The sequence below is a fragment of the Sarcophilus harrisii genome, chromosome 1 (genome assembly GCF_902635505.1).
Source record: "Sarcophilus harrisii chromosome 1, mSarHar1.11, whole genome shotgun sequence".
Lineage (NCBI taxonomy): Eukaryota > Metazoa > Chordata > Mammalia > Dasyuromorphia > Dasyuridae > Sarcophilus > Sarcophilus harrisii.
In genome coordinates, this window is record NC_045426.1 from 175,372,835 (window position 1) to 175,399,371 (window position 26,537).

Genomic DNA, 26,537 nt, shown 5'->3' on the forward strand with positions numbered 1-26,537 from the left:
ATAGATCTTTGGAGAAAATTGAATGGGGACAGAAAGGAATATATTCTCAGTGGTACATGGAACTATACAAACATTGACCATGTATTAGGGAATAAAAAACACAAAATTAAATGCAGAAAGGTAGAAATAGTAAATGCATCTTTTTCATATGAAGCATTCATGAAGCAATAAAAATTATATGGGCCAGGGAAAATAGACAAAAAATTAACTGGAAACTAAATAATCTAATCATAAAAAATGAATGGGTAAAATACAAATCATAGATAAATTGATAATTTCATCCAAGAGAATGACAAAAATTAGACAACACACCAAAATTTATGAAATGCAGCCAAAGCAGTTATTAGAGGAAATTATATATCTCTAAATGCTTATTTGCATAATAATACAGAAAGAGAAAGTCAACGAATTGGGCATGCAACTAAAAAACTTAGAAAAAGAACAAATTAAAACCCCCAATTAAATACCAAAGAGGAAATTCTGAAAAAAAAAAAAGGGGAGATTAATAAAATTGAAAGTAAGAAAATTGTTGAATTAATAAATAAAACAGTTGATTTTATAAAACAAAACAACAAAATAGATAAACTTTTAGTTAACTGATTAGAAAAAGCAAAGGAGAAAATCAAAGAGTTAGTCTTATAAATGAAAAGGGAAAACTTTCTAGCAATGAAGAGGCAATTAGAGCAATAAGTAGGAGTTATTTTGCCCAACTATATATCAATAAATGTAATAATCTAAGTGAAATGGAGGAATATCTACAAAAATACAGAATACAAATATATAGATTAACCAGATTAACAGAAGAGGAAATAAATTACTTAAATAGTCTCATTTTTGAAAAAGAAATAAAACAATTTGTTAATCAACTCCCTGAGAAAAAATCTCCAGGGCCAGATGGATTTACATGTGAATTCTACCAAACATTTAAAGAACAATTAATTACCATACTATGCAAACTATTTGAAAAAACAGGTAAAAAAGAAATCCTATCAAATTTCTTTTATGATGCAGTTATGGTGCAGATACATAAGGCAGATAGGGTGAAAACAGAAAAAGAAAATTATACACCAATTTCATTAATGTATATTGATGCAAAAATCTTAAATAAAATATTAGCAACAAGATTACAGAAATAATACATGACCAAGTATGATTTATACCAGTAATGCATGGCTAGTTCAATATTAGGAAAACTATTATTATAATTGACTATTGTTAAAACTCTGAATATGTGCACTGGAACAGACAACCGAGCATTTAAGGCTAATTACTGATTGGACAATATTCTATCAGCATATGCTTGGATAATGGCCCTTCTCACTATTCTGTGCTGGCTCAATCTTTTAGTGTATACAGATAATTGTAGGAGGAATTAGGGGGTGGAATAAGACAAGCCAGGGTCACTTTGGCGGTAGATGAAGAAAAGGGAAGTTGTGGAGATTTGCCTCCATCCCTTTCACTTCTACTCCTAAACGCCAAGAATAAAGACCAAGGACTTTTGCTTATCCTGACTCCGGCTGATTCTAAGGATTCTAAGGTGCTAACTCGGTCTTCATAGACTATTTGTTAGTTTGAAACTAACAACTATCATATGATTTTCTCAATGGATGCAAAAAAAAGAATTTGATAGAATCTAGCATCCATTTCTATTAAAACACTATAGAGTATAGGAATAAATGGAGTTCTCCTTAAAATTATTAGTAGTAAAACCTTCAGCAAGCATCATATGCAATGGGGACAACCTAGAACCATCCCCAATAAGATCAGGGGTGAACAAGGTTGCCCACTATCACCATTACTATTCCATATTGTATTAGAAATGTTAGCTTTGGCAATAAGAGAAGAAAAAGAGATTAAAGGAATTAGAGTAGGTAATGAAGAAACCAAATTATCACTTGTTGCAGATGATATAATGGTATACTTAGAGAAACCTAGAGAACAAGTAAAACACTACTAGAAACAATCTACAACTTTAGCAAAGTTGCAGGATACAAAATAAATCCACAGAAATCATCCTCATTTTTATATATTACCAACAAGTCCAGGAACAAGAAATACAAAGAAAAATTCCATTTAAAATAACTGTTGATAAAGTGAAATATTTCAGAGTCAATCTGCCACAGCAAAGTCAGGAACTATATGAACACAATCACAAATCACTTTCCATACAAATAAAGCCAGATCTAATCAATTGGAAAAAAAATATTCAGTGTTCATGGGTAAGCTGAGCAAATATAATAAAAATGAAAACACTACCAAATTAATCTACTTATTCACTGTCATACCAATCAAAGTCCCAAAAATTATTTTACAGATCTAGGAAAAATAATAACAAAGTTCAGCTGGAAGAACAAAAGTCAACATTTCAAGGGAATGAAAAAATGGAAATGAAGGTGGCCTAGCTGTGTGGCATCTAAAACTATATTATAAAGCAGCAGTCATCAAAAACCATTTGGTACTGGCTAAGAAATAAAGTAGTTGATCAGTGGAATAGGTTAGATCCACAGAGCACAATTGTCAATGACTATAATAAGCTGGTGTTTGATAAATCCAAACACTCTAGCTTCTGGAATAAGACCTCACTATTTGACAAAAATTGCTGTATAAATTGGAAAATAGTTTGGTAGTAACTAGGCAGTGACTAACACCTAACACTCTATATCAAGATAAGGTCAACATGGGTTCATGAGTTAGATATAAAGAGTGATACTATAAACAACTTGGAAGAACAATGGATAATCTACCTCTCAGATCTGTGGAGAAGGAGTGTGTGACCAAAAAAGAACTAGAATATATTATGAAATGCAAAATGGATAATTGATTACATTAAATAAAAAAAAGTTTTTTGTATAAACAAAACCAATACAGATAAGATTAGAAGGGAAGCAGGTGGGGAAATTTTTTATTTTCAAAGGTTATGATACAGGTCTCATTTCTAAATTATATAGAGAACTGACTCAAATTTATAAGAATTCACTTGATAAATTGTCAAAGGATATTAACAGACAGTTTTAGATGAAGAAATTGAAACCATTTCTAGTCATATGAAAAAATGTTCTAAATTACTATTGATCATAAAATGCTATTTAAGACAACTCTGAGGTGTCACTACATACTTCTCAGATTGATTAAAATGACAGGAAAAAATAATGATAAATGTTGGAGGAGATGTGGGAAAACTGGAGAACTAATACATTTTGGTAGAGCTGTGAACTGATTCAACCATTCTTGAGAGCAATATGGAATTATGCCCCAAAGGTACCAAACTGTGCATACCCAGCAGTGTTTCTACTGGGTCTATATCCCAAAGAGATCATAAATATGGAATATCATTATTTTATAAATTTTAACATGTATAACATATATTGGATTGCTTGTCATCTAGAGGAGGGGGTGGAGGGAAGGAGGGGAAAATCTGAAACACAAAGCTATGCAATGGTCAATTTTGAAAAATTATCTGTGCATATATTTTGAAAATTAGAAGCTTTAAAAAAGGAATATCATTGTTTTATAAGAAACAATCAGCAGGATTATTTCAGAAAAGGCTGGAGAGACTTACATGAACTTATGCTAAGTGAAATGAGCAGAAGAAGAGAACATTGTACACAGTAACAGCAAGATTATGTGATGATCAATTCTGATGTACATGTCTCTTTTTAACAATGTGATGATTCGGAAAAGAGAAAGATGACTGTGGAGACTGAATGTGGATAACAACATAGTATTTTAATTTTTTGTTGCCATTCAATCGTATTTTGTTTTCTTTCTTATTTTCTCTCCTTTTTCATTTGATTTTTCTTGTGTAGCATGATAATTGTGAAAATATGGACAAAAGAAAAAAAATAAAAATTCCTTAAGAATAGATAGCAGGGAGCCACAGACAAGATAGACATATAAAGGTAGGAACTCACCTGAATGTTCCCTCAAACCTCTCTAAATACCTTTAAATAATTACTTTAAACCAATTCTAGAGTGTGAGAAAACACAACAAGCCAGAATGAAACAATTTTCAAAGCTAAGACAATTTAGAAGTTTAGTAGGAAAGCTATGTTGCGCTAAGGTAGAAGTAGAGCACAGTTCAGAACATACTCTGCCAGCACTGACCAGGTCCTGTTAAGGGACAAGGGACAGTTCAGTTCTCCAAGAGCCTACATATCTGTGAATCATTACATCTGAAGGAGTTGCAGGGCAGCCTTTGCTGATACGGGTGTTGCAGATTGGGAATGAGATAAATTGGAGGCAGAGGAAAGAGGAGAGAGGTCAGACAATGCAATGACCTCTCAGTCAGAGAGGTCAGAGAACAGCAATTGTCTCTCAATCTCCTTGTATCATCTTCTCACAAGAGGAGATCCATTCTGGGTTGGATCTCCAGCAGCCACTGTCAGGTGACTCCTTTGTATTCCAACAGCTCTCCCATGTATTCCAATATGGCCCCAGCAAACCAGGAGCAAGATTTGGACTGAAGCAGTGGTAGCATGGAAAGTTTTCAATTCTCTCTGTCCATAAGTGTAAAAACAACTTAGAAGGTCTGCAGGAAAGGTACATCTCACCTGACTGAGAAAGAAACAAAGTCCAGCACAGGCCATGCTAACAAAGTGCAGGCCTACATAAACCAGGAGAAATTCTTAGAAGCGATCAAATCTGCAACAGTAAGGGCTACTTTGGGAACTCTCAGCCTACAAGTTGTAAAGGGGTTGCATGATTGTCAGAAAAAGATTACAAGGGTCTCTTTATCAACACAGTGCCTGGACTTTGTAGCCTTGCCAATATTTGAATTCAGATCACAGTTCTGGGTGGTACTTCTAGGATGAGTAGAAGCACGTAGCATTCCAGAATATATGGCTATAGTGGGGCTGGGAACTTCATTAAGGTTTCAGGGCAGAAGAGTGCTTGTGGTTAGTCATAGACCAGAACATGGTCCAGAAAGTACGAAACATCCTCCTTAGATTATACTAACTTGGAAAAATTGAAAACTTAGGAATCCGTAGAATTATATTTGAAAATAGTTACACACAGCCACTGAAACTTTGGATAATAAAACTTCTACCCTGGGAATACAACCCTATTTTAACAAAGAGTTAAAAGTCAAGTAACATTATCTGGGAAAGTGAGCAAACAACAGAAAAAAGTTTCTGACCATAGAATGTTACTATGTTAAATAGAAATTATCAAAAGAAGATAATAAAGTCAAAACTCCTCCATCCAAAAGCTCCAAAAATATGAATTGGTCTTAGGTATGGAAGAGTTGAAAAAGGATTTTGAAAATCAACTAAAAGAGGCAGAATAAAAATTGAAAAGATAAATAAGAAGGTAGCAATAAAATCATGAAAAAACAAGTCAATAGCTTTGTAAAAGAGACACACAAAAATACTGCAGAAAATAATACCTCGAAAAGCAGACCAGGTCATATGGTAAAGGCTATGCAAGAAAACAAAAAAGAAAGTCTTAAAAAGCAAAATTGTCCAAATGGAAAGAAATATAAAAATTCAGTGCAGAAAAAAAGATCCTTAGAATTGGACACTTGGAAAAGGACGCAGAAAATAATCCATTAAAAATTAGAAATGAATAAATGGAAACTAATGATTTTATTAAAAAATCAAAAAAACAATAAAACGAAATCAAAAGAATGAAAAAATAGAAGACAGTGTTAAATGTCTCGGTGGAGAAGGTACTGATCTAGAAAATAGATACATGAGAGACAATTTAAAAATTATTGGACTATCAGAAAGCCATGATGAAGAAAATTGCAATGATTTTCTAGAAGCAGAGGGTTATATATATATATATATACACATACATACATAGAGAGAGGGGGGGTGGGGACAAGGGCACAGGAGTGATTTGAATGTGAAGGGGTGATATCTAAAAAATAAAACTAAGGAAGGATAGCTCAATGTGTTGAGAGAAAGGGAAATTGAGATATAGAATGGGGTAACTTGTCTCACATAAAAGTGGCAAGAAAAAGCTTTTTCAATGGAGGCAAAGAAGGGGGAGGTGAGGATGGGCTAGTGAACCTTACTCTCATTAGAAGTGGCTCAAAGAAGGAGTAATATACCCACTGAATTGGGTAGGGCAATCTATCTTACCATATAGGAAAATAAGAAGGGGAAAGGGATAAGAAAAGGTGGGGTGATAGGAGGGCAGATTGGGGAAGGGGATACTAGTAGAACATTTTTGAGGAGGAACAGGGTTATAGGCGAATATAATTAACAGTAGTAATTGTGAAAATAGTATTGAAGCAAGTTTTTTTTATAAAAGATTCATTTCTTAACTATATAGAGAACTGAGTCAAATATTAAAAAAAAAAAAGAATTATTCCCTGATTGACAAATAATCAAATGAAATGGACAGTTTTGATATGAAGTAATCATAGTTTTCTATAGTCATTTGAAGAAATTGTATAACTCATTATTGATTGGATAAATGCAAATTAAAATAATTCTGAAATACTACCTCATACCTATTAGATTGGATAATAGAGCAGAAAAAGAAAATGGCTAATACTGAAGGGAAAGTGGGGGAAATGAGACATTAATATACTGTTGGTGGAATTGCGAACTGGTCCAACCATTCTGGAGATCTATTAGAAATTATTCTGAAAGGGGTGTAAAACCATACATACCTTTTTACCTAGCAATACCACTAATTGGACTGTATTCACAAAAAGATAAAAAAAAAGAAAAGAACCTATATTCACAAACAGATTTATAGTGGCTATTTTGGGGATGGGATACAAATTAGAAATTGAAAAGATACCCATCAACTAGGAAATGGCTGAACAAAATGTATTATGTGATTATTGTGGAATACTATTGCACTATGAGGAAGGATGAGAAAGGATGCTCTTGGAAAAACCTGAAAAGACTTCCATGAGCTGATACAAAGTGAATAGGACTGCATAAAAAGCAACAGCAATAGATGATCAGATGAATGACTTAGCGAGTTTCAGCAATATAGTGTTCCAAGACAACTGTTAAGGACTTAGGTTTAAAAATGCTATCCATCTCCAGAGGGTGGGGGAGGGGGAGAGGGGAGAACTGAAATACATATTGAATACATATCTGAATACATATTGAAACATAATTTTTTTTAGTTTATTTTTCTTGAGGTTTCTTTTGGCCTTTCACAAATTCCTATTATGGAAACATTTTGCCTAATGATATATGTATCAAATTTCTTGCCTTTTCAATGAGGGATTTTGGAGGGAGGAAAGAAGATAGTTTAAAACTCAAAAGATTTTTAAAAATAATTTAAAAATAGTTTTTATACATAACTGGGGAAAAATAAAATACTAAATAAAAAACAAAGAATTGGAGAAGACTACACTAATTTGTTAACAAAGACTAAGATTCATGCAATTTGCATAATTGTGTACCATTCTTCCCAGTGATAATTGAGCTACCAAAGTATTTTATTATTGGCATCCAATTACACTTGTAAGCTAAGCATTTTCAAGTCAACAACTGAAGGAAAGTACAATGAAAAAATGTTTGACTTTGATCAGAGCAGGATAGTCAGAAGACACAAAAAAGAACTACTTCTTTATTTCTTTGAATTCAAATATAGAAGATGGATGAAGCTAAAGATATGTTATATCCCACTGAGCTTTTTAAAGTTGCTATCATTTTTAGAATGAGCCTATTTCTCATTACAGAGGTTTGAGGCAGATGTGGAAAATGCTCATAGACCTAATGTAACATTCTCAAATACCCTTCTATTCCTTCCCACATCATCAGGCAGATGCCTCATTGAACAGATGGGGCCTGTGGTGTGCCTGAAAGGCCATCAAGTTTTTTAGCATTGGGGATTCAAATTCCATAATGAATCTGATTAAAGAAACCATAGCTGACACTCTCTGGGAGATAGTAAGAATCGAGAGGGAAAGGAGAAAAATAAGAAATGTAAAAGTTTTCAGTAGAAAATAATCATGCTCTTTTCAACCATACTTTTTATTAGCTTTTACAAAAGCTTTTTTGTCATCTGTGGTTTTACTGATGGTACTGGTTAGGGAAGGCATTACATAAAGGTAGGGATGGGGCTTAGACCTAGGATTTAATTGGCATGAAGACTTTTAGGCAAGTTAGATATTTCTAACAGTGTTGGACATTAAGTTTTCTGAAATTTATAATTTTAGAGAGTTGCCTAGAGCATGGGGAGATTGAGTAGCTTGCTTGGGATCATATGGTGATTATGTATTTTAGCATCAGTAATTTATCCAAGTCTTGCAGTATACTATGCTACCTATTTCTATCCCCATCCTCCAGATTAGATAAACAATTTCAGTAATGATAAATAGTTCTAGTATGACAATATCCAATTTTAAAGACTGTTATTCTAAAATATTGTATATATTAGTTTATTTTTTGCTTTATAGGACAAAACACAATGCATATAAAATGATTGAAAAATCCCTACAATGATTTTATATATATATATATATATATATATATACATACACATAAAATATATGCACACTCATATATACACATATATATGCATATACACAAGTATATAGTATATATATGCATGCATATACACATACAGATATGTATTTACACATGAACATATATATGCATACTCAACTATACATAAACATGTATTTCTATACACACATGCATATATACATATATATGTATGCTCAAATACCCACAAATGTGTGTATGTATGTATGTTTATGTATGTATGTATACACATATGTGTACCTAGGTGGCATAGTGCATACAGTGACAGAAATGGAGTCAGGAAAACTCATCTTCTTAAATTCAAATCTGGCTTTGATATTTCTTGGTGTGTGATCCTGCAAAAGTCACTTAACACTGTTTGCCTCAGTTTCCTCATCTGTAAAATGAGCTGGAGAAGGAATTGGCAAACTACTCCAGCATATTTGCCAAGAAATACCCAAATAGATTCACAGAGTTGGACATGACTAAAACATCTGAAATGATTTGAAATTGAGTCTTCCTGGCTCCAGACTGCACTCTATTCACAGCATTACTTAGATAACCCTCCATCCCTTTCCATATTTTTCCTTATATAAGTTAAAGTTATTAAAGAGTAGATTATTGATGCTTTTTGAGTGGATCACACCTATATTCCCCCTCTTCTATGACTAACTGAATTACATGACATTGGGAATGTAGAAGTGAAGCTGAGTATATGTTGGGAATTAATATTCCAGGGGACAACAGCTCTAAGATTATTCAAAGAAGAAGAAGTTGTAGTCAGAATTTTAAAATGGGGAAATGTGCAAGGAACATATTGGTAAAATAATGGTGCTTTCATAGCTCAGAGCATTATTGCTAAGCAGTAGAAACACCGCAATCCATCTATTGCTTATATTTAGTGTTGCATTTTGCTTTAAAGCAGTGAATATTCTAATATGGATTATACATTAAACTTTAATGCATGTCAGTTGCAAAAACTGCTCTTATTGGCATGAAGAGGGAGATCTTTACAATAAACAGTCTGTCACCATGAATACTGAGGAGTCAATATTAAAGTGCATTAACATTTGGAGCAAGGTAAAATATCTAAATGTGACACTATATTATTTTTAAGCTAAAAGAAAGTCAGTTTTGAACAGAAAAATCATGTTCCCTTCATCCTATAAATTAAAAAGATGTATCATAAAACTCTGCTCTGATGCCTTGTTGTGTCACAAAATTTCTGAAAGCAATGGTGACAGAGTTCAAGCAAGTGCTGCCAATCAAGAAGCCCTCTGAGTAATGGACAGACATGTTTGTTTCCTTGAGAAGTCTGAAGAGACTCATCATCCTAGCATGGGCCAGCAGGTGGTGATATTTTTTGGCCACAGCAACTCATCAAACCATCTGCTATGACTCCACTGCATGGCAATCTGTTCTATTGGAAAGGATGATCACACGGAAAAAATAATAGCTCCTTGTTATGTTGAGATATCTCCTGTCTACAGAAGAGCAAATAAATGTTCACGATCCTAAAATAAACTAATACATATCAATTTTATGTCACAGAAATCAATTCTTTCATAGCTGAATCAATATCCCCCTTGACACTTACTTGTGCCTAGATGTACCTTAACTACAGTATGTTTTGCCCACTGACATGAATCTTCTATACTTTTCTATTCTTAGTCTAATACATTCAACATACTTCCTGGTTTCATGGAGTTAAATGAACCAAAAAAGGAAACAATGTTTTCAACCAAATTACCGTATGCGATACAGTTGGAAGAGCTTGCTTCATATAGACATTTTCATATTAAATGAAGAAACGGATTAAATTATTTATATATTTTCCAAAATAAGTATAAAATGAATATCATTTCTTAGTAATTTATATAAGGTTGGATACCATATTTAAGAAGAAGCCATTTCCTAAACATGTTTAATTGTATGAATGTAGGCATGTATATTCATACATGTGTGCATATATTACACACATATATACATAAAATGCATGTATATTTAAATTACAAAGCATATAAATGAGAAATACATAGGAATCCTCCATTCTATATAAAGCAAATGATACCTGGGTTTCCACTCCTCTTCTACCACATGTTCAAATATGTCTATAATTTCACTACATCTAATGATCTTTACTATGATGATCATAGCCTTTTCATTTTTGCCCATCTTATATGACTCTTGTTTGTGTTCTCCTATTAGTTCTTCACAGGAAGCTCTTCAATGTGATGTAGATCTTCCTTACTTATCTTGAGATTATCTGCAGCATTCTTGGGAAGCCTTCCTCACTTTTGCCATATGACCATCTTATCTTCTTTTCCAGTCATACCTTGTCCTAACAACATATTTTATTAGATTTATTTTTTTGAAAGTTCCTTATTTTTATATTGTAGTCCATTTCTTTTGGGTGATATTCATTTTCAATTCTTTAATGACAGTTGTATTTTATGAATCATAGACATATAAATATTGGTTTCCGAGAGAAGTTTGGAATCATTAAATAGCTGAAATTTCTAGAGTACAATCTAGCCTACTCTACTCTTTTTTTGTTTAATTCTGGTTCCAATTTATTTTCCACAACCATTGCTTATCCAAGATTGTGTCAGATTTGTACTTTGTTGTTTACAGACTCCCCTCACTATCCTTGAATAACTTCTAAGTTAGTATAATAGTGTATAAAGCACTTTGTGGTACAATGGATAGAATACCAGCCCTGGAGGCAGGAGGATCTAAATTCAAATCCAGCCTTGACACTTACAAGTTGTGTGGTGCTAGTAAGTCACTTTACCCTGATTGCTTTACAAAATAAATAAAAAAAATTTTCTTTGTAAACAAACAAATAAATAAAATAAAATCTGGATCCAAACTCTTACTGGTTGTGTGACTTAGGACAAGTCATGTCACCCTGTTATCCTTAACTTCCTCATATGTAAAATGAACTGGAGAAGAAAATGACAAAAAACTCAAATATCTTTGCCAATAAAATTCCAAATGGGGTCACAGAGAATCAGACATACCTGGTAACTGAATAGCAGCAAGTATAATGTAACAATAATAGGAATTATGATTGCTAAAGAGGAACATAGCAATCACTTACAAACTGTCCCATAAATTCAGGGAGTATCATAATTATTTGCAAACTATCTCATAAATTAGGGGGGCATAGAAGTCTCTGGCAATGTTTTTCATAAATTAATAAGATCATCTTAAGACTATGTGCAAATTAGAGGAATCCATATAGGCCTTAAGGTAATGGGAGCTGTCCTCAGTCTGCAAACTGCAGAAAAGCTGCAGACATGCATAGCAATATCAATAACACGTTATATAAATGAAATGACCTTAAAAGAGTGCTGATAATTTTGGAATTATGTTGATACATTAATGAGCTAAGCTGAATGACAATTAATCTATTTCCTACAGTCAAAATCCTATTAAAATAATATCTCAAATGCTCCTTGAGTATTCCATCTGCTTCAGGTCCATGCTGCCCAAGTACTCCCAACTCTGATCCACAATTATATGTTATTTATTGTGCCCCTTTCCCTTCCCAATCTATTCTCCAACCTAGCTGCTTCTATCCCCACACCATTTGCCTCTCTTTGAGCTTCTGGGCCATATGCCTCTGTGCTTATTAAAGGGTGGTTTAGGGGCAGCTAGGTGGCACAGTGGATAGAGCATCAGTCCTAAAGTCAGGAGGACCTGAGTTCAAATCTGGTCTCAGACACTTAACACTTCCTAACTCTGTGATCCTGGGCAAGTCACTTAACTCCAATTCCCTCAGCAAAAAAAAAAAAAAAAAAAAAAATGATTTAAGCATTATGCTCTTTTAAGCATTATGCTCTGGTTACTGATCATGGTTTTTCAAAGAGATTATCATAACAAACAAAGAGTAACAGGTATGCTTGCTCCAACCCAACCCTTGTTTCCCTTCTTTGAGCATATATCTTGGCCAGGGTTGAGACTGAATTCTGTCCAAAAACTACCCCTATGGTGGACAAACATAGCACTATGAATCCATTGTTAGAAGGTAGAGATGAGCAACTATTTCATTTTTGAGGGAGATTTCTACATTGTTGGGTCTTAACAAATCACACTAAATTAGTAAGTCGATAAATAAATTATAATTAAAAGATTTCATTTCTATTTCTATCTGTATTATTTTTTTTCCTGTTGCGCAAATTCTATATGGTTTCTTTGTAATAACATATCAATTTGAATAATCTGAGTAATAGACATTCTGCATTTTTCCTATATGTATAGTCAGGCTAAATTTTCTGAATTGTTATGGATATCTTCCAAGACATTGCCAGTGTTCTGGGTCTTGATATAACCAGTATGATATTTTCCAAAATAGGAACAATGAGGAAAGTTGAAAATTCATCTTCAACTCAATTTATAATAGAACTACTCCAACACAGAAGTGAACAGATAGGCAAAGTATGTCTGTTTATTTTATACCTAATTTCTTTATCATCACAAAGTCACTGAATAAGATTATTTCTATTTGTTAGGATTTTCAAGATAATTCACATGGAAATATTTATACAAATAATAAATTAAAAAGAAGGATTTGATTTTTTCTAAATCATTTGATTATTTCTATACCAGAAAATTTTTTTCCCACTTTGTCATATTTATTGCAAAAGTCTACCTATTATCCAATAACACCCTAGTTGAGAATGCCTTCAATTATAGATTGTATGCAGTTACTGATGGTTTTCCTAAAAAGTTTCTATATATAAACTTTATACACACACACACACACACACACACACACATCAAAAGGTAGGCCTATATGTCAATTATCATTTGTTTCCTTCCTCCCTCCCTTCCTCTCTTCCTCCCCCCTCTTTTCTCTTCTTCCCTTCCCTTCCTTCTTTCCTTTTCTTCTGTCTTTCTTTCTCTTTTTCTTTCTTCCTTTCTTCCATTGTTCCTTTTTTCTCGCTTAGGTCTTTTATATATTTAATTTAATAAGATGACTTGTGTACTGATTGTTTAATGTGCTCAGCAACATTCTATTTCCATGAAGTTTGTACTTTGTACACTTAATTTAATCCAGTTTCCCTCATTTCAGTTCTCTTCAGTGCCATTTTTATTTGTTCTGTAAGCATATCTGGGACTGTGATGGTAGAAATCAAGTTTTGATTTCTACTGCACTTGACAGTGAAAGAAAAATAGTATATATATATATGTGTGTGTGTGTGTGTGTGTGTGTGTATATATATATATATTCAAATGACTAGTATTCTATGTTTGATATTCTTTCCATTTTCATTATTAAATAACTGCTTAATTGAGTCTATTAAACCTTCTTTTTGGTTTTCTTCTCCATTAATTGCTTTCCTTTTTGAGACAATGCTGTTCAACATTTTCAACTATATTTCTTCATATGATTTTATAAATGAATTTATATTTTCTATGGGAGTCAGATAATGTGTCATCAGTTCAGTTCAACTCATCCATCTTTGCTTCTTCTGAGTTTTTAGGTTCTCCTGAAATTTTTAACTTCTAAGATCCCTTTAATCTCACAACGTTTTATTTTATCTTTTGTTTTATCTTTTATCCATTTTCCCCCTCTGGCTTAAGACTTGTTCCAGCATGAAAGAGACATCTGACCAGAACAGTTCTTATTTTTAGTAATTATATCTTTCTATTGAGAAGAGCTCAGTTCAGAAGTTGAAAGAACAGCATCAATGAACCTTAAACAGATGTGGTGATCAGGGGGCTTACCAATTTACCTGTCAGAGGCACAGAGAAGGTAAATTTTCTGGAGGTTTTTCTGGAGGACTTATTTGCTTTTTATGGAGTCAGCTGTTCTTATCTGGATGAAGTGTTCCATGAGGTTCTAGGATAGTTCTCTCTCTTTTTTAAAAATTTAATTTAATTTACTTTTAATTTATATATTTAACATTTCAATAAGGCAAAAGAATAATAAAAATATAATTGCATATGTAAATACAAAATTTTATATACAACTTTCTATTGCTTTTAAATAGATAAAATTTTATTATATAAATTTCTTCTTTTCTTTTCTTTTGTTCAAATTCTTTGCCTACCAATGGCTAGGATGGACTTGGGGGTAACAATAGGATGTTTATGGAAGGAGGGCCTAAAACCTCTTTCTAGGAATTTCTTTTCTCTGTTGTTGAACAGTACTTTAATGTTGAAAATGTTGTTCAAAATGCTGTTCAACAAAATATATATATATATATATATACATACAAATGAAATAATTTCATTAATTGTTTTTGGTAATTAAAGTTATTTGCCCTTCTTATGCTTTTGTGTGGTGTTTAAAAGTCCTTCTGCTCACCTCTGGCCTGTGGAGTTATGTGTGTGTGTGTGTGTGTGTGTGTGTGCGTGTATGCCATTCCATTTTTCTTTTTTCTTCTTTTTAAAAATGATTAACCTGAGATTTGCAAGCTAAGTAATAATTTTGTTTTATGTAAACACATACACGTATATCATATATAATCAGGCAAAACAAATTCTCACAATTGCCATGTTAAAAAAAAAATTCTCAATCTACACTAACTCAATTGCCTCTCTATCTCTGTCTGGAATTGTGATTGGTTCTTGAGTTGATCAATATTCTTAATTTTTTTAAAGTTGTTTGTCTTTAAAATATTGTTGCTAATGTGTACATTTTTTTGAGTTTTATTTCTGTTTTGAATAATTTGATTTCTTGTTTTTTCATGATTTCTGTGGTGTTAGCAAGACTTTACCTTTCATCAAACATTGTACTTTATATGATATTTGTCAGCCATAATTTTTTCTCTTTGTAGTGGTATAGATTCTTCCTTTAAAAAAAAAAAAAAGAATCCTTTCTAGTTGTTTATATGATGGTTCACTGGTCTTTGATTGATGCTATTTATCTTGTTATCTTTGGTACTTTAAACTTAGCATTTCCATTTTCAATCATTCTATAGATCTACCTAACAACTTGGGTTTCAGGGCTAAATTTCAATTCCTTTCTTTAGAAAATATGGGGTATAGTGGTATGGGTCCCTCTTCTGATTTATTTCTGTGCAAAGTTATGCTGATAATTGTTTAGCAACAAGCTCTCCAGGGAGAAGAAATGCATGGGCAATACACTTTGATGTTGACCTGAATTGTTAAAGATTTCCCCAATACTTTCTTATATTTTAAAACTAACAAAACAATGCCAATCCTTGATTTTTAATCCTTGCTATTTTCTGAAGTATAAATCTACACACTGAAAATTTAATAGTTGGCTCTCAAAAGCCAGTAGCTGATTCTAGCACACCCCTACCTTTGGATACTGGGACTGATACAAAATGTGTTTGAGTTGCCTTTCTTAATATGTGACATATTCCTTCCTTTACACTCCTCCCCTTCATTCAGGTAGCTAGGTGGAATCAGTGTTGCCTACTTTTTTTCAGAGTGGGTGGACAGTCATTGTAACTTCGGGGGTCCCTATCCTAAGAATGGGGCTTCATGCATAAGATTATAAATTTGTTTAAGGTAACAGTGGTAGCATAGGTTTGAGGAATGGGGAGGTGGGGAGGAAGGGGATATGTAAGTGCTCTAAGTATTAAATTCTCTAATAGAAGTTCATAAGGTTTTTACCTTTCCTGAAACTATTCCCTCTTCTGATCTTGTGCATTTTTAACTATAATTATTTTATAACTGCTGCATAATTCCTTTGTTTGGATGTTGAAGAGTTACAGAGTTTTTAACAAAAGTCACTCATTTGTACTCTTGCTAGTTATCTAATCAACATTTATATTCAAATCAGTATTACCTTTGACCACTATCTCTCTCCATTTTCCAAGAACATCAAGTGTTAATTAAGGTAAAATTTTAAGACTCTTTTGGTCTCCTTTTTATGGCATTTGATTTACAACAATTCCATTTATTTGTGAAGTTAGTATGTCTATTTTTATATGCTTTCTACTAGTAATAATTTTTAAAATTATCAATAATTTATTTTAGTGTATCACAATTAAGCTTTTCAACCAAATGTCATATATTTATAATTATTATTTCTTCTGGAGTTTTGCTAATTTTGATCTTGGCTATGAAAAGTCTAACTGTAAAACTGATAGCTAATACAGGAATGCCTTGGGAATTAGTAATTGAACAAGTAGCTAGATGGGTCAATGGAGAGAGCACAGAACATGTAATCTCCTGAAGAAAATCTTTTAATTTTTCTGCCTCAGTTTTGTCATGTAAAATGAAGATAAAAATAGCACTCACCTCCCAGGTCTGTTAGAGGGATAAAGTGAGATATTTGCAAAGCACTTTGTACATCTCCAAGAGCTATATAATTATTAGGCATCAGCATTATCAATAATGTACCTTTCTTCTGTTAAAATATGATTAACTTCATTATTTTTGTGATGATATATAGTATGATGATATATAGTATTTGCCACATTTAGGGCCTTTTATAACTTATCTCAAATGAAGCATTCATAATCCAGAAATGTACAACTTCTTTGGGGTGCAAAAGTTTTTGGTCTCTGATTCATGATTTTTTTAAAAGTACATTTTTCACCATCCTCACCTATTCTCATCTTTACATTATTTGAGTATCAAAGAGTTTGTTAATTTTATTTAGAGAGTCTTACCAAGATCTTTATAAAATTTCCCCTCCTTATATTGTCCAAATGAAAGTACATAAACTTCAAAGATTTCTTTTATTTTTATAAATCCATATAATGAAATCAGCTGTAATAATTCCTTTTATTTGCCTTCAAGAGTCATTCTTCCTTTAGCTTATAATGTCCTCTTTTTTCTCAGCATAACTAATGTAAAAATATTAACAATGATCTATATGCCTGCCTAATAACTCTACTCATTGTTCTCTTGAGAAAGATCTCCCATTTAGAGTACTAGAAGTCAAGTTAAAGAAAAAAATGATTAAAAACTGTGTGATTCTTAACATCTTCAGCTTCCTTTTCTGCCATTTCATCACTATCATGGCTGAGACAGAGGCAGGCCCAAGTACAAAAATGAGGGATATTTTCTATTTTCTTTATTTCTTGAATGTTGGGGCCAAAAAATTAGATACTTGCTAGCTATGGGCAAATCATGTGACACCTTAAGTGGCAGTCTCTTCATTACTAAAATGAGGATAATAAGTTTCTTGCATACTTCACTATGTTTTTGTGAGAATTAAATGAGAAGATGGATGTGAAAATACTTTGTAAATGATAAGAAGTCATTCACATGCAGACTATATAAGTAATAAAAACAAAGCAAAATTCAATTGCTCTCCCAAAGACAGTTTTGGAAGCGTGATGAAGAAGGCAGCAGATGATATGGAATAGTTGGAATTCTTTATGAAAATAAAATTATAGAATATGAATTTATAAAAACAAAATTATTGGGCTAGATGGTCCTTTGGGATATGTTTCCATATTTTGAAGTTGATCTGTTGGTGAAGAGGGATGTCTGGAATAAAGTTGTCATTGATAATTCAATAGTAATAGTAGATTAAGGATATAGGAAACAGCACTGAGCCCAGGTATTATGAATTGCAACTAATATGGTCAGACAAAGGGTAAGTATTGAAGTAATCCAGAATCAGAAAAGACTCTAAACTTCTTGAAAAAGGTAATGTCAGTTGAGGAATCTAAACTAGGGAGATATACAAACATTAGACAGTTAATAGTATGGTAGATAGAGCACCAGAATTGGAGTCAGGAAGATTCATCCTCCCAAGTTCAAATTTGTCCTCAGACATTTTCTAGGTGTGCAACGCTGGGCAAGTTACTTAGCACTGTTTGCCTCAGTTTGCTCATTTGAAAAATGATCTGGAGTAGGAAATGACAAACCACTTCTAAGTTCTTTACTAAGAAAGGAACTTAGCTAACTTTCATTGCCCCAAAGTATTGCATGTGACTGAAATGACTGAAAAACAAATATTAGAATTTAGAGGGGAAAAGTAGGCTGATGCCAAATAGGCGTTCTATTCTAATGTAGGACATACTAAGTTTAGAGTTCAGTAGAGGGCAAATAATTAAAATGCATGATGAGAAATGGTGAGTGCACTTATGGAAAGAAATTTAAAGTGATAACTCAAAGGCAAAGCAGACACTAATAATGCTCAGGAAGGAATCCATTCAGAAAATCTGGGCAACAGGGGAATAACTGAAAAATAAGAATAACTTGTGAGATGAAATTACATAATTAAATATTGAATTTAGAGCTGGAAGATATCAGCCAGTAATCTTCTTGCCTGGCACTTTGTAAGAAAGAATGTAAAAATTATACCCTAGAAAAGAGAATTAGTAAGTAGAACCTACAATTCTTAATAGGAACAATTTGTTGGACTGCTTGACATACCCTGAGGAGAGCAGGACCCATCAAAACCCTTTTCATGACATCCTGTTCCACTCAATTAATCGGAGAACTTTGTTCATAGGAATAAAATTCTAATGTTATAATTAAAAAAAAAAACAGGCAAGAAGGATTTGCTTTATGGGAATATAGCTAATATTCCCATTTATTGGCATCCTTACACTTCAAAAAATTAAAAAAAATAATAATGTGAAATATCTGGCACTTTTCATGAGATAAATATGACACATGCCTAATTCAAAAAGGGAATGTGAAAAGAATTTTCATTATTAGAAAACGAGGTATTTAAAAGGAACTCTTTAATGTTCTACTATGTCTTGTTTGTTTGTGAAATCACTATTTTAAACACATTGTTCTGAAACAATGTGTTTATGATAGCACCAATGAGAAGAAAAAAATTGTTGATGTCATTGTGCATGTGCATTGTGCATTAGAAAAGTAATTCTTTTTTTTGCATCACACATGAAACACCCTTTCATATTTTAGAATTTATAATTGCTTCTCTAATCTCTAATCCTCAAAAACTACTTAAATAAGAAAAAAATAAATCAAATCACTTATCTGCCCACATTAGAAGTTTATTAAGATTATAAATGAAATTTCCTAAAAGTTTTAACCTCAAAAAAACTGACTAGAAATTGAAGTGATGGGCATGGTTGGGGTAGCTAGGTAGTGCAGTGGATAGAGCATCAACCCTGAGGTCAAGAGAACCCGAGTTCAAATCTAATCTCAGCCACTTAATAGGTCCTAGCTGTGTGACCCTGGGCAAGTCACTTAAGCCCAATTGCCTCAGCAAAAAAAAAAAAAAAAAAAGTGATGGGCATGGCTTTCTCTCTGAAGAACTACTACTACAGATGGGGATAGATGTTTGTAGCTCAAAATATAACAGAAATTTATGACCAGAAAAATAAACTCAGGTTCTCAATTTACCTTTGTCACAATAATTCATTAAATACTTTATTCTTTTTTTGGTATTATTCAAAAGTATGATCAACTAAATCTTAAAAAGAAAAACAAGGTAAAATATTATAATTTGTAATGGTATTGAGCATATTATCTTTGGAGGAAAATATTTTAATATATTCAGAACTCCATATCATTTTTATACAAAGGGGGGAAAATATCATTTTCTCCTGCCTCAAAGATTTCTTCTGTGTTTTGCTTTCCAAGATCCTCTCTTGGGAAAACAAATATTTTTCACTGAGAAAAAAAATCTGCCTTTATTTCCCAAATTCTGGTTACCTAGAATCTATCCCAGAACATTGAGAAATAAGATTTAATCTCATCCTTTCCACTCCCTTCTCCCAAACCAAGGATCATTTAGAACTCATCCAGGTTCTTTGCTTATTGACATGGTTTGCATAAGATAGAAGACACCAATAGTATTCCTTTCTTCTAGAAAGATTGAGGACCATTCTTACTTATTTTGTTTTGTGCCATTGGTTCCTTAAATCTTCCAGTTCTTATCCTCTTTCCTATCTTGATGCTTTCTAGACACTTATAGGTGTTTTTTCACTGGACAAAAAAATCTTTCAACTATGCAGCATGATGAGATACTTGAAAGAGGAACTGCTTTGATTTTTCTTTTTGTTTTCTCAAAGCTTAGCAGAGTACTTGGCATGTGTTTTTATATGCCTTTTGCCTATCTATTTTAATGATGCCTTTGCATTCATTAATTAAAGAAATAGAATTTAATAACATGATAATGGAAATGACTGAGGGTGGATTAAAAAATCATATTTAACAAAATGTTGCTGATGAAAATTTTAGCTATTAACACATAATTTAAGAATATTATGAATAATGTTCTTCAAAGATATCCTCTTGCAGTGGCAACAGCTAAATTATTAAATGTTCTTGGTTATTTTTGGGATGTGGAAGAGTTGGTTTTCCAACATCTTTATAACTTAAATAATATTTCATATGCAGAATTGTTCTGAGAAAAATCATATGAATGAGTAAAAATATGATAGTTAAATATATGCATGCATTTCACACAAACACACACATACCTATCTAGAAATCAAGAGATAAAAAAAAATAAACACAAAAGGGGGACTTTCATGGACATCCAAAATAAACATAGTTGGAAGCTCCATGTGGAAATTTGATTTCTCTTTTGAAAGACCAAATGTTTGAAATTAGAAATTTATAATTTTTATTGGCTAGCTTGTATAGAATTCATAGACAAGGATTCTCATTTACAATTGGGAAGTGACAAATAAGAGGCTTAGGACAAAACACAAGAATCAAAATGTGGAAAACATTTCCTTGTATTCAAGAGTTACCAAATTCAAGTCTTACTTTTTACCCATATAGTAACAAATATGTAATACTGGGAAAGTTGCTTAACCTGATGCTTGAGGCAATTATGTAAACCTATGTCATATAACAGTTGTGAATCTTCAGGATTTTCATATACTAATGAAATCACAAGTCTAGATGCTCCCCCAAAAGACCACAATCAATACCTTGAATTCTACTTGAATAGCAATAAATCTTTCATGTACAGGTCATCATACAAATATTGAATTATCAGCATTATTTTTACTTGTTAATAATTAATAACACAAAAATTCTGTGGATGATTATCATCTCAATGCTCTCATTGATGTGTAATAAAAATCAATAGCAATAAAAATAAAACAACAATTCTCCAGATACAGTAACTTCTCAAAGAAAGGACATATTCTGGTATGTGGTACTTTCTACACATACACACACACACACACACACACACACACACACACTCATATATGTTACTCTCTCCACATTGTCATCTAGCCTCCCTTTGTATTTCTGGTACTGTTTTGATTCATGCCAGGACTCCCATGTATAATCAAAAGATAACAGAATTTGTGACAATATATTAGTGTTCAAAAATGCAAATGTACTGGTCCAATAGGTATCTGCTTGGTGCTTCTCTATGCTACACAAGTAATGCTCCACAAACATCAGTGAAAACAACACATGGATGTTGCCATGCGATTAAACTATTTTTCAAAATCAATTTTAGTTGATACAAGAGGAAAATAACATATTTTTATTAGTTTATTGATTATAAACTTGGACATTCAACAAACCAACATGACTGTCTGGAAAAAGGATGAATGTCAGGAAACATCTTGAAAATATTACCTGCAGCCATTGTGACTGGTCACTGTGGCCTGAGGTCCAGGCATTCACTTTTCCCTGTTTATCTAGCCGGGCTTTCCTGGGTTCCCATGTGAACATATCCATGTTGAGAGTCCTGAAGATGCTGGATGCAGTAATCTGATAATCTTGTATATGTCCTGATTTCATTCCCAGAGGCTCAGAACAACCTGAATGAAAATGAGAAAGATCCATGAGAAAAATAATTTATAACTCTGGAAGTTTTCTATGGTACTTTTGAATAGGCAAGAAAAGACTAAATATAATGACACTCATTTTGAAAATAGGGGTATCAATATTCTTACAGAAAAGCTTTAATCAAGAATACATATGGAGTAAAATTGAAAAACAAGATAGCCAATTGAGGATATTTTATTCTACATATTTTCAAAAAGTTGAAAGCAAGATAGGCAATTCAAAGTATTTTACTTGATGGTATTTTTTTCCCCAAAAATGATACAAAGTTGAAATTCCATTTCAATTTTCATTAGTCTTAGTTCTTTGACTGTTCCCTGATTTTCAGCAGCCCCCATCATTTCCTTAACAATGAGGTATTTTCTTAGAAAATAGTTATTTTTCATTGACATAGTACCAAACCACTGCTACTATAAGTGCCTACAATACAAGGTTATTTTACCACAATTTCTATTCTTGCATCGAAAACTGTGATGAGATATACTCCTACTAGATGAATATACCCCAATTTACTTCCTCATGATTTCTTTTTGCCTTTTAATTTTATATTATCTCAAATGACTGCTTTTAGAATTCATCCTAGAGAATTTGGCTTTAAATGGAAGAGATAAGATAAAAGGCAGAATAAAATGGCTACAAAAATGATTTTTAATTAAAACTGTTAAGAGACAAGCAATATCTGATCTCTTTTCTGACATCCTCATGATTGGAAATTATATTTTTCTTTCATGTTCTTTTACATTGCTTCTTAGGAGCCCCAGATACATTTTTGAGATTGGAAGGTAGAAAAATGATGAAGAATTCTGCCATTTATGTTTTAAAATTCAGTAAAGGAATATAACTAGGCAGTAGCTCATATTCAAATTAATTGCTACTAGGAAGGAATCTATTTTGGCAAATTTGTTATTATGATCTAATAATGAGATTGTTAAATTATTAAAATTAAAATATCAAATAATATTAAATATTAAATTATATCCTAAATATCTTAAGTCACTCTAATAACATATTGTAATAAATAAAGGATGCTTATAAAAGTCCAAGCTGCTTATATATTAGTCAGTGATTGTTCAACCCCATATTTAAAATTGCTTCCTTTTAGTTAGAAAATATGCAACAGATATTGAATAGCAAGGTAGAAGTGGAGAGAGTGAACTTCCACATTTCAGCAAAATACAAGCAAATTACATAGGAGATCTTTCTTGACATTTAGTCAAGTTAATAATAAGATGTTGCAACATTTATTTAATTTGTGGCAGTAATTTTTCTTTTTTTAATTAAAGCTTTTTATTTTAAAAATATACATAGGGATAATTTTAACATTCATCCCTACAAAACCCTGTGTCCTAATTTATTCCCTCCCTTCCTCTACCCCATTCTCCAGTTGGCAAGTAATCCAATATATGTTGAACATGTACGATTCCTCTATACATATTTCCACAAATATGCTGCTCCAGAAAAATCAGGAAGGAAAAATCAAAAAGGAAAAACAAATGAGAAATCAAACAACAACAAAAAGAGTGAAAATACTATGTTGTGGTCTACATTAAGTTCCCACTGCCCTTTCTCTGGGTACAGATGGCTTTCTTCATCACAAGATCATTGGAATTGGTCTGAATTACCTCAGACCATGTTAAGAAGAGCCATGTCCATCAGAATTGATCATCATATAAGTTTTTTGTTGTATGGAAGTAATTTTAAAGTGTAAGTCAATAAACTTTATTAAGTGTTTACTATATGCTACATGTTATGTTAAGTTCTGAGGATTAAAAAGTAATAATAAAAATAAAAACATAGTGCCCACTCTCAAGGAGCCAAAATGTACATAACTTTATACATAAAAGATATATGCAGGGTAATCTGAAAGGAAAAGAACTAGCTTCCAAGAAGGCTTAGAAGGGCTTCCTACTGAAGGATGAATTTAAGTAGACTTAAAGAAAGCCGGGGGACCTATGAAGAGAAATGATGAAGGAGATCATCATAAGCATGAAGGACAGTTGATAAAAATTCATGGCATTTTGATGGACTGTTGTATGTGAAGAACAGCAGATAGGGTCAATAGAGATAGATCCTAGAGTTTGTGGTTGGCAGGAAAGTGTAAGAAGCCTTAAAATGCCAATCTGGGGATTTTCTACTGGATCCTGGATATGTTAAAGTCACTACATCAGGGGTCCTCAAATTATGGCCTGTGGGCCAGATGTAGGAGCTGAGGATGTTTATCCCCTGTACCCCTATGAAGTTTCTTTATTTAAAGCCCACAAAACAAAGTTTTTGTTTTTACTATAGTCTGGCCCTCTAACAGTCTGAGGGACAGTGAACTGGCCCCCTATTTAAAAAGTTTGAGGACTACATGCTACATGTTATATGAAAATCACCTTGGCAATGGAACGTAAAATGAATTGGAATAGGAAATAATTCCATGTAGAGAGACCAATCGGAAAGCCTATGAATATATCCTCAGACATTAAAAACAAATGATCTACATTTTAATCTCAGTTGTCCAAAGGATGTGAATAAAAAGTTGAGGTGCAAAGGAATTCAGAAAAACAGAAAATCTGAGTTTGTTTTCCTGCATAAATAAATTTCTAGGTTTTAGAAAATTAAAATATTTTATTTTGAAGATTTGTTACCTTGTTATTTCAACACAGTTATGGAATTCAATTATATAAATTGTTTTTCTCTCTTTAATAATGAAAGTGATGACAACTGCTACTATTCTAACCTACTAATATATGTTGTTAGTCTTTCTATTAAGGAAGTGAATGGCACATCTCTTAACTACCAGATGGAATAACTCCATATTAGGAAGCTGAAGACTTTGTAATGAGATAGCAAAGTTGGAGAATAAAGTTGATTGTGTATAATTATGGGGCCTACGGCACAGAGCATTGTTGTGCCTTGTGAATAAGTATTATGCTTTTATTTAAGGAAAATCATTATTGTGAAGAGGGGAATAATAATGTATATAGCTTCTATTATAAATTTACAAATATTAACTCATTTTACGATCACAATAATGTTGCAAGGTTGTTATACACATTTTACAAATGAAAAAACTGAGTCAAGCAGGTTTAAACTCTGATCTTCTGGACTCGAGGCATACCCCTCTATCCATGTACCACCTACCTACCTCATATATTAATTTAGTTCATTGAGCTTTCTCAATTTGTCAGTTTGACTCCCCTTATTAATTAGTCATCTCAGGCACATTACTTTGCATACTACTATCTAACCTTTTTACTTATATAGATAGAATCTGAAAAAAAATATGTTTAGCCCCTCAAAATATTGTTTCTAATAGGGAGGATTTGGGATGCTTTTAAAGTATCTACTAAGAATGATGTTTTGTGTGTTTTGGGGGATGTGGCCTGGCTTTTTTTTTAATATAATAAAAATGTTAAAGTGTCCATGTGATTTATTTTCAAGCTGAAAAGTAAAATATATTTATATGTTCAGAGTGTGACTGTGCATTATATGAAGGCCTGACCCTCAGCAGTTAACATACTTCAAAAGCACATGAACAACAAAATAAAAACTAGAACCATGGCCAAAGAATAAACTTGTATGATAATCTCCATGGGACTAAGGTTTTTTTTTTGATTGTCTTAGGGAAGATAAATGATTTGTTGATGCCACAGGCATCTCTGTGCTATCTTTTTATATAATGAACAGGACAATAGCTCTATAATAAGTACAAAATCTTATATTAAGAGCTGGAAGGAACTTCAAAGGTTTTCTATTCTAAACTTCTCAGTTTACAGATGATGTAACTGAGTTTCAAAGGGATAAAATGACTATCAAAATTTCACAAATAGTATATATATATAAGGGGTAGAATTTGAACAGAGATCCTCTAATTTCACTTCTAATATTCTGTGTATTTTATAATATTACTTCCTCAATTCTATGTTGGAACTTATCAAGATCCAATAAGATGATTTGAAATAGATGAGGAGACATAATGGGGACAAATTGCAACCATTCCCAATAAGATCAGGAGTGAAACAAGATTGCCCACTATCACCATTACTATTCAATATTGTATTAGAAATGCTAGCTTTGGCAATTAAAGTTGAGAAAGAGATTAAAGGAATTAGAGTTGGCAATGAGGAAACTAAATTATCACTATTTGCTGATGATATGATGGTATACTTAGAGAACCCCAGAGATTCTACTAATATACTAATATATAATATACTAATAATATATAATATACTAAAAATAGCTTTTTAGTAGAATCTCTGGGGTTCTCTATTAGGAATAATCCACACCTTTAGCAAAGTTGTAGGATACAAAATAAACTCACATAAGTTATTAGCATTCTTATATATCAGTAACAAAATCCAACAGTTAGAGTTACAAAGAGAAATTCCATTTAAAGTAACTACTGATAGTATAAAATATTTAGGAATC

At 32.4% G+C, this 26,537-nt stretch overlaps 1 protein-coding gene across 2 annotated transcripts in view; it reads right to left on the reverse strand.

The window, feature by feature from the left end:
* The window catches only part of EDIL3 (EGF like repeats and discoidin domains 3), a 651,648-nt gene that overhangs the window by 116,674 nt on the left and 508,437 nt on the right, over nucleotides 1–26,537 (reverse strand). For both annotated transcript variants that reach the window (XM_031967244.1, XM_031967251.1), the window contains one exon: nucleotides 21,915–22,099. In XM_031967244.1, the coding sequence (XP_031823104.1) occupies nucleotides 21,915–22,099 (185 nt within the window). The remainder of the gene's footprint in view (nucleotides 1–21,914; nucleotides 22,100–26,537) is intronic.